We start from the raw sequence: 15536 nt of genomic DNA, 5'->3' as shown, positions 1-15536 counted from the left end.
ACGCACGTGAAAACTGATGTGCTGTATCAAATACACAGAATGTATGATAGTACTAACTGTAGAGAACACATCAATATGAAGACAAAGACAAATCCCGAACATATAGAGGCAATTTTGAAATCCTTGAAATGCTTTTGTCAGGTCTGAAAAAGAGGACATGTCTTTTTCTTTGCATCACAGATTCCATGGCCTCGGCCAGACTTGGGATTTTATTCTGAGTCTGGCCGAGGCCATGGAATCTGTGATGCAATGAAAAAGACATGTCCATGACAAGTCCAAGTCCATTAAAATTGGATTCATGACTCAGATTCGAATCTGAACTCGAGTACCCCAACTCTGCTACACATTATTTTGTTTTCTTTTTTATATAAATAAATTAATTTTAACGAGAAACGTATATATAGTGTAAAATTTCAGCACTTCTAAAATCTGAGATTAATCGCGATTAAATACAAAACATTATAATTTAATCGACTGAAAGCACTAGTTTATAAGATAGATGTACAAAAAAATCTACATAATATCATATGTAATTCCACAATTGATGCCTTGGTCATAATTTACCCACAAACAAAAAAAAACGTACACTTATATCTCTTAAACAATTTTATTTAAAAAATCTGAATAAAAAATTTATTGTGTGTATTTTTGTCTTGAAATAGTCCCAAAGTTTGGTTCCTATACTAAAAACTATGCAGTATTTAAAAATTATTATCTAACTCTCCCGGGTAAAAAATGACCTGAACACAATAGGAAGGTTACTAGAAAATCTCTTTGACACTGCTCTGCACTCCTTATTTCCCTGGTTCTTTACTGAATTTCCACAAATATTCAGTTGTTTGTCTTTTTGCCCTCCACTCTGCTCAGTTAGGTCCAGTGCCTCTCCATCTTTAACTTCAAATTCTCATTGCTTTCACAGCCCATTGAACTGTGTGGTGAAGTTGCTGGGACCTTCACGCTGTTCTCTCTTAAACCCTTTTCTTCCTCTTGACTGTACCATGGTAACCACTGTTTCTGCCAAAATACTATCAAATTTCCCCTAAGGTTCCTGCATTGTTTTAAGGTGATCAAATATTAATTTACTACACTGTAAAACTTATGTCAAGTAACCAAATAATGTATCAAATAACATATAAATTAACTGAATCAACCAGACAATATTGGGTTACACCAAGGAATTTCACAGGTTCAATACAAGCTTAGCTCGATCGAAAGCATTTGTGGCATGATATTGATTACCGTAAAAATGTATTTTGAATAAATATTTCTATCAAAAAAAATAACAATCTGGTTTACATCGAGGCACTTACAATGGAAGTGAATGGGGGCAATCTGTAAACTTAAAAACTCACTGTTTCAAAAGTATAGACACAAAACATAAACAATATTTGTGTTAACATGATTTTAATGTGATCAGATTGTTTAATAACGTTTTCCGTGTAAAGTTATAGCCAATTTTACTCAACTTTGTTGTCATGACAATGTAATGTCAAAAATCCCTAAAACTTAAAATTATGATTTAATCAACTTTACAGCTCAAATAATACATGACTTTTAACAGAACAATTAATGTAAGTGTTTTTATCAAATTATAAGCTTCAAATTTCTGCCTTTAAATCCTCTAATAAATTGGCCACATTCACTTCCATTGTAAGTGCCTCACTGTAACCTCGATTTTTTTTGCATTTTTTGTGGTAATCAACATTATGCCACAAATGCTGTCGATTGGGCTTAACTTGTATTGAACCCAGAATATTCCTTTAAGGTCAGATAAAGCTGAAATACAGCTATACAGCTCCATATGGTAACATCTGCTTGTAACTACTTTTTAGAGTGAAATGGTTTAACAATAGTCACAGGGAAACATTGTGGTCTAGAGGTTAGCTCATGTTCTCTGATATGTTGAGCCAATCATGCAGGCGACATAAGCTCTTAACATTTCCTGATCCTTTTTCCTCTCTCTTCTACCCACAATTTCCCCCCCTCTAACTCTCCTTATCATTAAATATGCCATAATTTCCAAAAATGAAATAAAACATTATGGTATATTGACAGAATCTACAGTTATCATGGTAAATTTATTAAGGATCCTACTCAGTCCTTTAGATATAGCAATTATAAAAACATTAAATATTAAGTGAGAAAATGAATTAATGAAAAAAGAAACCTATTCAATCTCCCTCTTTCCTTCCCTGCATAAAAATATGATCTAGGCAGGTTAATTCATGCCACACACATCTGTCCAGTGTAGGAAGCGCCCTCTAGTCATTTCTGATTGTCCAGGGCATCATTATCACCTCCACCCTCTCCACATTATGTAATCGGTGCAGGCGGCATTAGTCTCCCTCTCAAGAAGCCACAAATCCTTTCGCATACACACTCCATCTGGAGTAGGGGCCCATTTTAGTTCTAATGGGTCCTTCATCCAGTCAAACCTAGTGAGGGCTTTAGTGCCACTCAAACTCCTGTAATTACTGCAAAAGCCTGCAACCTTTACCATATGTGGGGATGGAACAGAGACTCGATGGGAGTCTTGGAGACAGGTGGAAGGATGAGGCAAAGGATTAAAAGGAGGAGAGCAAGAGAGGGAGAGAGTGAAAAGACAGAGGTTAGGGGGTTGTTAAACAAGCACAGAGAGTTTGCAAAGTCATGGCAACACTTTCCCCTATATGGAGGAATGTTCACCTCTGTGGCAATCAACCACAACATCCACTTAATGCTCTCTCTTTCTCCGCCTCTCTTTTCATCCCCCAGAGCGAAGTGTTCGATTTTTCTCTCTGTATTGCCAACTCTCTTACTCATAAGTCTCTCACTCTTTCTTATGATTTAAGGATATTACCAGAATACTATTAAACTACAATTTATCTTAGTATTTATAAGGGGGGAAAAGCTTATTTCAGATTGATCATTTCTAGCACTCAAGCTGTGAGATAAAGACACTTAGAAATAATGCATTGCTCTTCTGAAGGCTTTTTTCCCATGTTGAGAAGGACATAGTCAGGCACCAGACAGCCAATCTGCCACTCAGACATCTCACAGGACAAGAGGAAGAAAAATCAGATCTGAATCATACTGCCAACCATAAAAGTCTGAGGATAAATTATAGACAGCTTGTGTCTGGCAAGGTTTCTCTTACAAGTGACAGACAGAATTGGGTCCAGTACAAACAGGTACATTTAAATAATTCACATACTTATCAGAGTGCTAGCACTTAAATTCCTACAATGAATGAGCCTCGATCCAATCAAAGCAAGCTAATATTACCTTGAAAAATAAGGTTGTTTAATGTGTACACCTTTATGCATCTGTTTCATTAGAATAATGTTCTAGACATCATTTTTTAAGAGATAGAAGAGTTTTGGTTTCATACAGCAGTGTGCAGTGCTGCCGGCCTAACTTAATAACATTCGACATGACCTCTAGCATCTGATTCATCATTTAAAACCAGAGACTTGCAAAAGTCATCTCTCAAAAAAGCACTTATGCTCTAAAATGAAATGCTGATAGAGGACACGGAGAATTGCATTACACGTAGGTGACTGGAGGCTGGCAATGAGCGTGAACGAGAAAATTAAAGGAGTGTCTGATCAGGTGAATCAGATTGGAGATAATTACAGTGAAATAAATTTACTGAGACACCCCACCTGTGACAAACCCAGCCTGCATAAAGACAATGTAAAACACAATGTTGAATCTATCCCTACGTTGAAATGGTTTGAAATGTATATTCCTCCCTGTCTTTATCTCCTCATCTCAAAAATCAGAACAATTAAAGCTATTCCAAGTTTAAGCACACCTTTGACTCTCCAAGTAGGAGGGGCAATTTTAAGATCTAAGCAGAACTCTCTCGTCTATCTACTGTGATATGTAACAATAAGTTCTATGTCTCTGAAGAAACGTGTTTATTAGGGCTGTGTCGATACAATCAAATATCATGATATTTTTCTCACTATATTGTATCGATACTTAGATCCATGTATCGTGATATACCTTGATATTTTCAGTGCAATATGAGACGCTTCTATGAGGCACGAAAGAGACTGAAACTGATCCAGCAGGATTCACGGTTTCTCTCACAGACACAGACCTCTTTTTAACCAAATTTTGATTCTTAAAATGCCAAGATTGAGTGGTGTAGTGGCAAACTTCAGCACCCAGATCTTTTCACTGCGTGCTTGACCATAAATGTTTTGTAGTCCAAAGACTAGATCCAAGCAAACCATTTGATGTTTAATAATGTCTATTTTAATATTCTTTCTGTTCTCTACGTTAAGTTATTTTTCAAAAACAACAAAAGAAACCTTTAATTCTAACCACACATAGCATGGATGCTGTTAAGAAGCCATTCCAGCAAATAAACACTACTGTGAAAGTCCCTGCCACAGGTCTTAAAGAGACATTACCATTTTAGTACTTGTAAATAGTACAAATTAGGCATGTTAACAACAAACATGTAACAATATACTGTATACAGTAAATGCTATATAATATATGCATTTTCAATACATCATGTTTATTGATATAATACATGGACTATATTTTGAAAAAAGTTAAAATATCACCAGAATGATGAAAAACAAAATTAATGATAAAATATAATTTGATACTGTATGTCTGTAATTTTACAAGTTAGAAGGCTCCCTGTGTAATGAATAACAGCATTATCTGAAAGACAAAAGTAAAATTACCATAAAAACTGAAATATACCCAATCATAGTATCGTGATTTATCGTGATTTATCGTGATATATCGAATCGTGGCATGTGTATCGCAATACGTAGCATATTGTGAGGTGTCTGGTGATACACAGCCCTTGTGTTTATATAGTGCTGTAAAACCTGAAATCTATCAGAGTGATAAGAGAAAGCCAGGGAGCTATGTAACAGTCTGCCACCAGCTCTCCCTCTGTGTGATGTTTGTTTCTAAATGTTTGAGCCTGAATTAAGAAACCAATGTGAAATTAAAGCAAATAGGAAGCTTTACTATAGGTTTGTTTTCAACACACTAAGAGGCGCTATCACTATAATTAAATGTCAAAATTTTTATTTTGCTGAGGGAATTACACAACTATGGGCTGGAATCAAAGAATAAACCTCGGCTTAAGGTAAAGGCTTCTGTATGGCATTAGAGAACAAAGTGTCAAGTGAAAAATACCAATTTCAGCACAACATGCACTAGAAAAAAGCTAATCTCATACCTTGATGCAAAAGCTTGCAGACATGCACCTCAAAATGCAGGGGACATATTTCTCTTTGGGTATCATAATATTCTACAGTGGGAACCACTGGATTATAGTTTTTTTTTTTTTTTTTTTACAAAAAAAAAAGGAAATCAAACATTCAAAACAAAAAATATTTCATGGTGCAGTAAATATAGCAGAAAGGATATTTCTGGTATTGTCTTCATTGAATAAGTTAAAGTGTAAACTTGGAAATATTAAGTAAATTCTAAGTTTGTATTCAATTCAAAGATGTAAAAATGACTACTCTACCTCAAAAGTAAATATTATTTATGATTGTTTGTTATCTTTACAATGTGTCATCATGTATGAATCCTAAAGGAGAACACCTTGTCATATTTATTTGCTAATTTGAGTAAATTGCATAGGTAAAAAAAATAAGTAAATTGTACTAAACCATACAAAGCTGGTGTTCCCAACATGAAATGGGATTTAATAATTAATGAGCTTGCATAATTTCACTGTTTGCAAGTTGATTTACACCAATTTAATTGTTGATTTTCCAACTTCTTGTTTTGTGAAGTCTAAAGTTAATTTTCTACTTAAAATGACATGTTCATTATCAAAAATATCATCAGCTGATAGTTATCGTAATTGTGTTTTATGCACCAAATTCAACAACGCAGCCCTCCAAGAGCGAACCACATTATAGCAACCACAAGAAGGTTATCACATGTGACTCTACCCTCCCTAGCAACTAGACCAATTTGGTTGCTTAGGAGACCTGGCTGGAGTCACTCAGCATGCCCTGGATTCGAACTCACGAACTCCAGGGGTGGTAGTCAATGTCTTTATTCGCTGAGCAACACAGGCCCCATGCACCAAGTTTTAAAGTCTGCTTGCACAGCTCTGGATCTTGTTTCTATCACCATTAGAGCAAGGTGATGTTGTCTAATTAAGCTTCCCTGTGGAAGGCTACTGTGTTTTATTTGGTACATGATTAAGTACGTTATTGTAAAAAAAAAAGACTTGAAATGCCAGGACACTTTTAAAAGCATGGCTTATTTCAGTGCTACATTGCTTAAGTAAAATGTACAAACAAAAAGTAAGTAAAATTTACTTACAACACAGTATTGCAAAGTAAACTCTACCTGAGAAGTTATCATTAAAGCTACCAAGAATTGTGTGTAGCCTTCAATTGAACATATGGTCTGTTAAATTTACTCACAATTTCTGCATGTAAATTGTTTCCTATGTTGTTGGTTTTGTTTAAGTAAACCTCACTCCAAAGAATTTTCAGTGTACTACATATCTTCCCTGTCTAGTTCAACAATGTCTGTTTCTTAGCCTTTAACCACATGACTAGTCATGACAAGCTATATAATAAGACAACTGCTATAACTATGATATTATTGCTTTTTAATTGAATGAAATGGAAAGATCCATAAAAATTGTCTTAAATTGCATTTCCGTTTTTGTACTTTTTTCCAATTAGGAGACAATTTGGCCCTCCAGCAAAAGCAACATTGACAAGAGTCCCAGCGAGTGATGAAAACAGATTCAAACGAATGACTCTCATATTGCTTGCTATCGAATAAACAAATAGAGATGATTAACTGTGCAAGGCCAATGAGAGCTATAGTGATGAGAGAGGACGGGCGCAGAATGCAGCATGCGACTGCCGCATCTGGCCATGTATTGTTCATGTATTTGTGTGTGTCAGTCTCAAAGCACTGCAAAAAAAGGCAATGCAGAGAGAGGGGAGAAAGATAAAGACATTACGAGAGCGACAGAAATATGAAGGGCTCAGATGGAGCATATGAGTCTGCAGGCACATACGCAAGGGACACACACAGTCAATGTGCAGGACATTCAGTATATGTTGTGATGGTGGATAAAGGAGAAGTTTTACACACACACACACACACACACATACACATGTTAGTCTACCTATCATTATGAGGACTCTCCATAGACATAATGATTTTTATACTGTAGAAACTATAGATTCTATCCCCTAAACCTAACACAACCCCTAAACCTAACCCTTACAAAAACTTTCAGCATTTTTACATTTTCAATAAAACATTGTTTAATATGTTTTTTAAGCTATTTAAATTATGGGGACACTAGAAATGTCCTCATAAACCACATTTATAGAATAATACCCTTGTAATTACCAGTTTGTAACCTAAAAAACTGTCCTCATAAACCACTTAAACCTGTCCACACACACACGCACAGGTTTGTTTTTCTACCATGGGGAATTTACATTGACTTCTGTTGTTTTTATACTGGGATAATGATATTTTCTATCCCCTAAATCTAACCCTCACAGAAACCTTAATGCACTTTCATTATAAAATTATTTTACATATTTATTGAGTCATTTTTCTCATGAGGACCATTGCCTGGACCCCAATGTAGATAAAACCGGAAATACATAAAAAGATGCACACTATCTCTTCTATATTTATTCACCCTCTCTCTGTCTGTGATCCATAGGTTCATATTATCTCTTTTTTTCTCCTCATCCCTGTTACTCCATCATTTTTTCTCTGGATCTCATCACTATATTTATACTTTTAATTTACCCCTGAATGAAGGAATGCAGAAATATGACTCTGGTATCAAACGTCTCTATTGATTAACATGTGGAAGAGGTGTAATAATCCATTCTCTTTCTCCTCTCCACCTCCTTCATCCTTCAATCTCTTCCCAACCCCCTTCTCTCCTCCTTTCTCACTTCTTATCACTGGAGAGATTAATGACAGTCCTCTCCATAGCTCTCTCTTGACCTCAAAGTCCCAAATTAGGAGCCATGTCATTTGAGCAATGTTATATAGCTACACATTCATATTTTTCAGCTGCAGATGTTCAAAACATTCTCACTTATTGGACTTTGACAAAAAGCCACGCACACAAAAAAACTGGAACTGGTTCAGGCCACAAACGGCTATTGAATTTCAATAGATGAATGCTTTTAGAATTTCAAAATAGATAAATATGCTAATATTGTCCGTTTCCATAAAATTCAAACATAAAAGGAACTGGGAGTGAATTAAGGTACTGTCGGTTTAGTTTTCCCTCTCATACCAGGCGTTTTATTTCGCTGTATCTGTGAGATGTCTGTTTTAGATCTTTTCATCAGGAAAGCATCACAATCTAATTTACATCTGCTAAACATCTTAAAAAGATCAGATTTACAAACATTCTAAATCAAACATCTTAAGGACATCTGCTGAGTGTCTTATTGACAAGTGGAAACATCTTATAGATGTATTGCAGATGAGCAAACAACCTAAAAAATACATCTTCCAGATGTAAACACACACATCAAATAGACGTCTGGGTGATGTAGCCTATGTGTGCTATTATGGTAATAATTATTAATTTGGGCCTCATTTTACAAACAGATGGCACAGCTTGAAAAGAAAAATTAAACGGCCGGCTAGTTTTCATGAAGATGCTCTTGTAATACAAATCCCAAGACAATAACAGATAAATGTACCATGCTATGGCAAGCATGAAATACGTGGCCCGTGTTTAGATTTAGCCTACTCTATACAGCCTTGTAGTGTGACTGAGGCTGGTTTGGGACAGCAGAGGAGCCCTCTTCATCCCAAAGTGGGACGAGCGAACAGCGCAATCCCGAAAGTCCACAGTGGCTGGCATTATAAGGTACCGTTGCTCCTTTGACTGTCGCAATGGACATACGTAGCCTACACCTCAACATCTATGTAGCCTACGTCGCACGGAGCCTCCACGAAGGACATCGGCAAAATACGGGGCGTTCAATTACATACAAAAGGAAAATGCACAGTACATCTGTACAATCATTCGCGCGCGTCAACAGCGTACGCTATTAATCTTTGCATCTATACACGTGCATATAAACACGAATTACCAAGAAAGCCAAGTGCATATCTTTACATGTACGCCATCCGATTATTAAGCGCATTCCCTTTACTCCGTATTACTGGAGTCAGCAGAGGTGCAGGTGGGTGACGCAAACTAGCTACTGACTACAATAAACTGCAGAACAACTACACGTATAATGAAGTACATTTGCAAATTTGGAACAGAAACAACTTTCAGAAAAACACGTTTCACTTCCGCAAGAACACTTCATGATCCAAAATTATTTATAAAACATTTACCTCGGTTATCGCTACATTTAATGATATGCGTTATCTGGCTCAGCTTAATCTTGCTTATTCGATGTGCCGAATCCGTAAAACAGCATATGTGTATGTCCAATGTATATACATCGCTGAGGTAGGCTATAGCTCTTGCGATGGTAAACACCCCGCGGTGTAAGCCACCTTTTGACATATCTACGTTGTCAAACATCTGTCCACATGTTATGGCAAGTTGACTTAAAAGGTCTTCATAGTTTCCCTCGCATTGCGCTAAATAAATATTGGTCTTACCTGTGTGCGAATGGGACAGGAGCAGTAGGAGAGAAAGGGGAGCGCAGTACTTCCAAAAAGAAGAAAATGCCATCATGGGTGTTATTCCGTTCTCTCTGTTAATTCCTCTTCCCTTTAATAGGAATTAGAATAACATGAGTGCGCAAGCTTTCATCTAGGAATTATATATTTTCTCAACTCCCGTGTTAGCTGGAAGCGTTGTGTTTTACATACTATTACTCACACATGCACGTTCAATCTGATACACTACTCTGAATGAAAGGTGGAAATGTAGAAGGGCCGGTTTTTCTTGGGCTCGGCCACAACCAATCGGATTTGACTTTGACCGGCGCACACCCAATCAAGGGCGGGGTAAGAATAATATTCCAAGACAAATGACCGTTTGTTATTATGGGGGGAAACAATCATACATTTTTATTTTTTGTTATAAATTAACCTATGTGTGTGTGTGTGTGCGTGTGTGTGTGTGTGTGTGTGTGTGTGTGTGTGTGTGTGTGTGTGTGTGTGTGTGTGTGTGTGTGTGTGTGTGGTTTACCAGGGAAAATGTTTAGGTTACAAACTGGTAATTATACGGGTAGCTATTATAAATGTGGTTTGTCATGATATTTCTAGTGGCCCCATAATTTAAATAACTTAAAAAGGGTTAGGTTTAGGGGATATAATCTATATTTTGTACAGTATAAAAATCATTATGTCTATGGAAAGTCCTCATAATGATAGGTAGACTAACATGTGTGTGTGTGTGTGTGTGTGTGTGTGTGTGTGTGTGTGTGTGTGTGCGTGCGTGCGTGCGTGCGTGCGTGCGTGCGTGCGAGTGTGTTTGTGGAAGATGGACAATCAACGCCAATTTAAACAACAGTATACACAACCAATAATATGTAAGTCTATCCGTACAGCCTCGTTTTCAGTAGCCTACAATCTAAAAGTAGGCTTAATTGAATACTGCTCTGAATAATGTCTATAAACCGTATTTATACTATAACAACATCTGAACCACAGAAAGTGTAGCCTATTTCAAATGGAATGAGTTTATAATCACATTAATTACACAACCGTCAATAACGTTTTGAGAGAATGATGTCATATTTTGAACGCTGTATAAATATTTCGAATTTAATAGATTAAAGTTTTTATATATTTTTAATGAATTTTCTCTTGTGGTAGGCCTAATCTGCAAAAATAAATAACAGTTTTGTTGACTGAACCCGCTCATACCAAGACGTGATTCATCCAGCTATCCTGTAACATGATCATTAGCGTACAAACTGGCATGAAACCGGTCCTCACACGGCTTTATATTTTCCCTCAGGCTCGGCTCACTGGCGTAATTAATAACCGCAAAGAATGTAGTGTTTGGTGGGAGATAATATATCACATGGTTTGTATTTAGCGACATCATCTGATGAATGTGGGGTATAACAACACAGAATAAGTAAAAATAATAATAATAATAATAATAATAATAATAATAATAAAAACGTATACTGTAGTTTACTACAGAGATTTGTACATGATAATTTATTAGACGTCATGAGTACGCTAATTATGCCATAAAGCTATATTGTCTTAAATACATGGATTTTAGGTTTTTATTTAGCCTATTATGTATAAAAAAAAATTATATTTGCTTATTTTTTGGTAACAAAAAAATAAAATAATATTATGTTTTTGTTGTTGCCTGTTGTAGATATTAGGTTACCAATGTGTCCAATCATTGTCATCTCTCTCTCTCTCTCTCTCTCTCTCTCTCTCTCTCTCTCTCTCTCTCTCTCTCTCTCTCTCTCTCTCTCTCTCTCTCTCTCTCTCTCTCTCTCTCTCTATATATATATATATATTCAGCATTCTGATTCTCCACAGCGCTTCGGCAGGAGTTTTGTATCCTTATAAGCTATTGTTGATATTGTATGTGTGTGTGTGTGTATATATATATATATATATATATACACACACATATATATGTATATATATGTATATATATATATATATACACTCACCTAAAGGATTATTAGGAACACCTGTTCAATTTCTCATTAATGCAATTATCTAATCAACCAATCACATGGCAGTTGCTTCAATGCATTTAGGGGTGTTGTCATGGTCAAGACAATCTCCTGAACTCCAAACTGAATGTCAGAATGGGAAAGAAAGGTGATTTAAGCAATTTTGAGCGTGGCATGGTTGTTGGTGCCAGACGGGCCAGTCTGAGTATTTCACAATCTGCTCAGTTACTGGGATTTTCACGCACAACCATTTCTAGGGTTTACAAAGAATGGTGTGAAAAGGGAAAAACATCCAGTATGCGGCAGTCCTGTGGGCGAAAATGCCTTGTTGATGCTAGAGGTCAGAGGAGAATGGGCCGACTGATTCAAGCTGATAGAAGAGCAACTTTGCCTGAAATAACCACTCGTTACAACCGAGGTATGCAGCAAAGCATTTGTGAAGCCACAACATGCACAAAATGAGGCGGATGGGCTACAACAGCAGAAGACCCCACCGGGTACCATTCATCTCCACTACAAATAGGAAAAAGAGGCTACAATTTGCAAGAGCTCACCAAAATTGGACAGTTGAAGACTGTTAAAATGTTGCCTAGTCTGATGAGTCTCGATTTCTGTTGAGACATTCAGATGGTAGAGTCAGAATTTGGCGTAAACAGAATGAGAACATGGATCCATCATGCCTTGTTACCACTGTGCAGGCTGGTGGTGGTGGTGTAATGGTGTGGGGGATGTTTTCTTGGCACACTTTAGGCCCCTTAGTGCCAATTGGGCATCGTTTAAATGCCACGGCCTACCTGAGCATTGTTTCTGACCATGTCCATCCCTTTATGGCCACCATGTACCCATCCTCTGATGGCTACTTCCAGCAGGATAATGCACCATGTCACAAAGCTCAAATCATTTCAAATTGGTTTCTTGAACATGACAATGAGTTCACTGTACTAAAATGGCCCCCACAGTCACCAGATCTCAACTCAATAGAGCATCTTTGGGATGTGGTGGAACGGGAGCTTCGTGCCCTGGATGTGCATCCCACAAATCTCCATCAACTGCAAGATGCTATCCTATCAATATGGGCCAACATTTCTAAAGAATGCTTTCAGCACCTTGTTGAATGAATGCCACGTAGAATTAAGGCTGTTCTGAAGGCGAAAGGGGGTCAAACACAGTATTAGTATGGTGATTATGGTTAATAGTATGGTGATTATGGTTCCTAATAATCATTTAGGTGAGTGTATATATATATATATACATATATAACTAAAAGTGCCGCTTACGTGTTCGCATCTTTTTTAATGATGCTGTTCCTTAAGTGTTCCTTATGCAAGTAAAACATCCTGCTGTCAGATCAGCATGAGAGCTCCATTCACTATCTGGGCCGCATCCACACAGAGCCAGATCTCATAGTGAAATACGGCCCTCACTGTGAGGACATAAATTTCAAGATGCTTCGCTTGCAAATCACCCACACACTGCAGGACCACGAGGATGAGCAGGATGAATTTGAGGTGGACCGTGTGACGTTACACGCCCTGCGAGCCCCTCAATCTCCATATTCGGCGTATATGGCGATACAGTATGTGCGTGACAAGCTTCATCCCTTTACAATGGCACCCAACCTTGTCACGTTTGGCATTTCTGATGCTGGGGATGATGATGTTATGTCTCTCGCTGCATATGGTGAGTGGTCAATGGAGGACGTTGCCGCTCCTTCCCCCAGCGTGGGCGTGGAGCTTGCATGCGCCACTGACAAGGAGATGCTTCACGTCCTTTCAAGGGCGGTCAAAGAGCTCAGTCTCGAGTGGTCTCTTCCAGAGGAACCTGAAAAATCTCACCTTGATGAATGGTTCTTGCAGACCAGATGCCATCAAACGTTTCTCAGATCTGCCTTGTTCTTCCTGCAAGTTCATAACAAACTGACAAAATCCTGGCATGCACACTATTCAGCTCGCTCACACAGTGATTTCACTCTTCTCACTAAATGGGACCACAGGGAAGGCAAAGGTTAGTGTGTCAACTGACGTCTGCACAGTCTGGAAAAGCTTACTAAGCGGCGGGCCAAGCTGGTTCAGCATTCCACACGATGGCGGTGCTCCAGGTTGTCCAAGCAAAGCTCCTCAAGCAAATGGACAAGCAAGGCTACAATCCAGAGACATTCAAAGAGCTCAGCACAGCTACAGACTTAGCGCTGCGAGCCACGCAAGTCACTGCACAGGCCATTGGCAAGTCAATGGTCAGCCTGGTGGTTTTTGATCATCACATCTGGCTGACCCCCATGGAAATGTGTGATGAAGAAAAAGACGCTCTATTTGATGTTCTGGTGTCTCTAGCCAGCCGTTTCGGCGGCTCTGTGGATAGATTTGCTGAGCGCTACATCACGACTCAGCAACACTCACAGACTTTGAGACATTTCATGCCAAAATGGAGCAGTACGTCATCACAAGTGGCTCGCTACCGCTCTGTCTCGGGCCAGCACCTGGCTGAAAACCCCACGCCTGCTGCCTCAACACCGGCAAATGTCATAGCAGAGCCCCACGCATTTTCAATAAAGAGCTCTTTCCCACTTCAAAGCTCACACATTATACACAACCGCTTCCCAATGGTGAGCGGTGCATTATATCATACAATGAACAAACCAAATTGCCCTCTGTCCTGTTACACTGACACTTGGTGAGCCCTTACAGGCATTTCCAACTGGGTGCTTAAAAACATCGATCATTGTTATACGATCCAATGTGCATGTCGGCCAGCCCGTTTCAATGGTGTTCCATCTTCCACAGTTCCATCTGAAGGTGCGCCAATATTACTAGCAGTATATTAGGACATATGAGGCATCTATTTCTCAAACTAGAGACTCTTTTGCGCTTATCCTCTTGTTTAGTTGTACATCTGGCATTCCACATCTCTTTATGTCCTTGTTAGAGCCAGTTGTCCTTTTTCTTTGAAGACTGTAGTGTAGTGTAATTGAAATCTTCAATTTCAAGCATTGTATAGCCTTCATTCCTCAAAACAATGATTGACTGACGAGTTTCTAGAGAAAGCAATTTTTTTGCCATTTTTTACCTAATATTGACCTTAAGACATGCCAGTCTAATCCACACTGTGGCAACCCAAAAACAAAGACAATGTTAAGGTTCATTTAACGACCAAATATCTTTAAACTGTGTTTGATATAATGGCAAGTGATTTTCTAGTACCAAAAATTTTTATTTCATACAAAGGGTGTACACTACACTCTTCAAAGACAAAGGACAACTGGCTCAAGGACAGAAAGAGATGTGGAAAGCCCAGATGTACAACTAAACAAGAGGATAAGTACATCAGAGTCTCTAGTTTGAGAAATAGACACCTCACATGTCCTCAGCTGACAGATTCATTGAATTCTACTCGCTCAACGCCAGTTTCATGTACAACAGTAAAGAGAAGACTCAGGGGTGCAGGCCTTATGGGAAGAATTTCAAAGAAATGTCCACTTTAGGAACATAATTTTTTTTTTAAATGGGCAAAGAAACAGACATTGGACGAGATAAATGGAAACGAGAGTTATGGATCTTAACCCCACTGTAAGATCCATGATAAATGCCCGACAATACAGCCACATCTATGGCAAGTGCTACAGGAAGAGTGGGGTGTAATGTCACCTGTGTATCTGGACAAACTGATAGAAAGCCAAAGATTTGCAAAGCTGTCATTGCTGCACGTGGAACTCTTTGAAGAAGTTCTGAATATTTTATAAATTGTAATAGTAATTTTTCATGTTATTAATGTCCTGACTATACATTGTAATCAGTTGAATGGCACTTTGGTAAATAAACTTTGAGCATTGCGTAAGCTGGATGCCCTATGGACTATGGTTTTTGAGGTGCAAGCAATGCACTCTTTGTCCCTCCATCAGAAAATTCTGAAGAATGGTTTTTGCGCGCC

At 38.1% G+C, this 15536-nt stretch overlaps 1 protein-coding gene across 1 annotated transcript in view; it reads right to left on the bottom strand.

Moving 5' to 3' along the window:
* LOC127656263 (cell adhesion molecule 4-like) overlaps window positions 1–9854 on the bottom strand; it is a 190539-nt gene extending 180685 nt beyond the window's left edge. Inside the window, exon 1 of the mRNA XM_052144500.1 lies at window positions 9613–9854. Within this exon, the coding sequence (XP_052000460.1) occupies window positions 9613–9688 (76 nt within the window). The 5' untranslated portion in view covers window positions 9689–9854. The remainder of the gene's footprint in view (window positions 1–9612) is intronic.
* Between the last annotated feature and the right edge of the window lie 5682 nt (window positions 9855–15536).

The sequence above is a fragment of the Xyrauchen texanus genome, chromosome 15 (genome assembly GCF_025860055.1).
Source record: "Xyrauchen texanus isolate HMW12.3.18 chromosome 15, RBS_HiC_50CHRs, whole genome shotgun sequence".
NCBI classification, from domain to species: domain Eukaryota; kingdom Metazoa; phylum Chordata; class Actinopteri; order Cypriniformes; family Catostomidae; genus Xyrauchen; species Xyrauchen texanus.
This window is presented reverse-complemented; position numbering and strand designations above follow the sequence as displayed.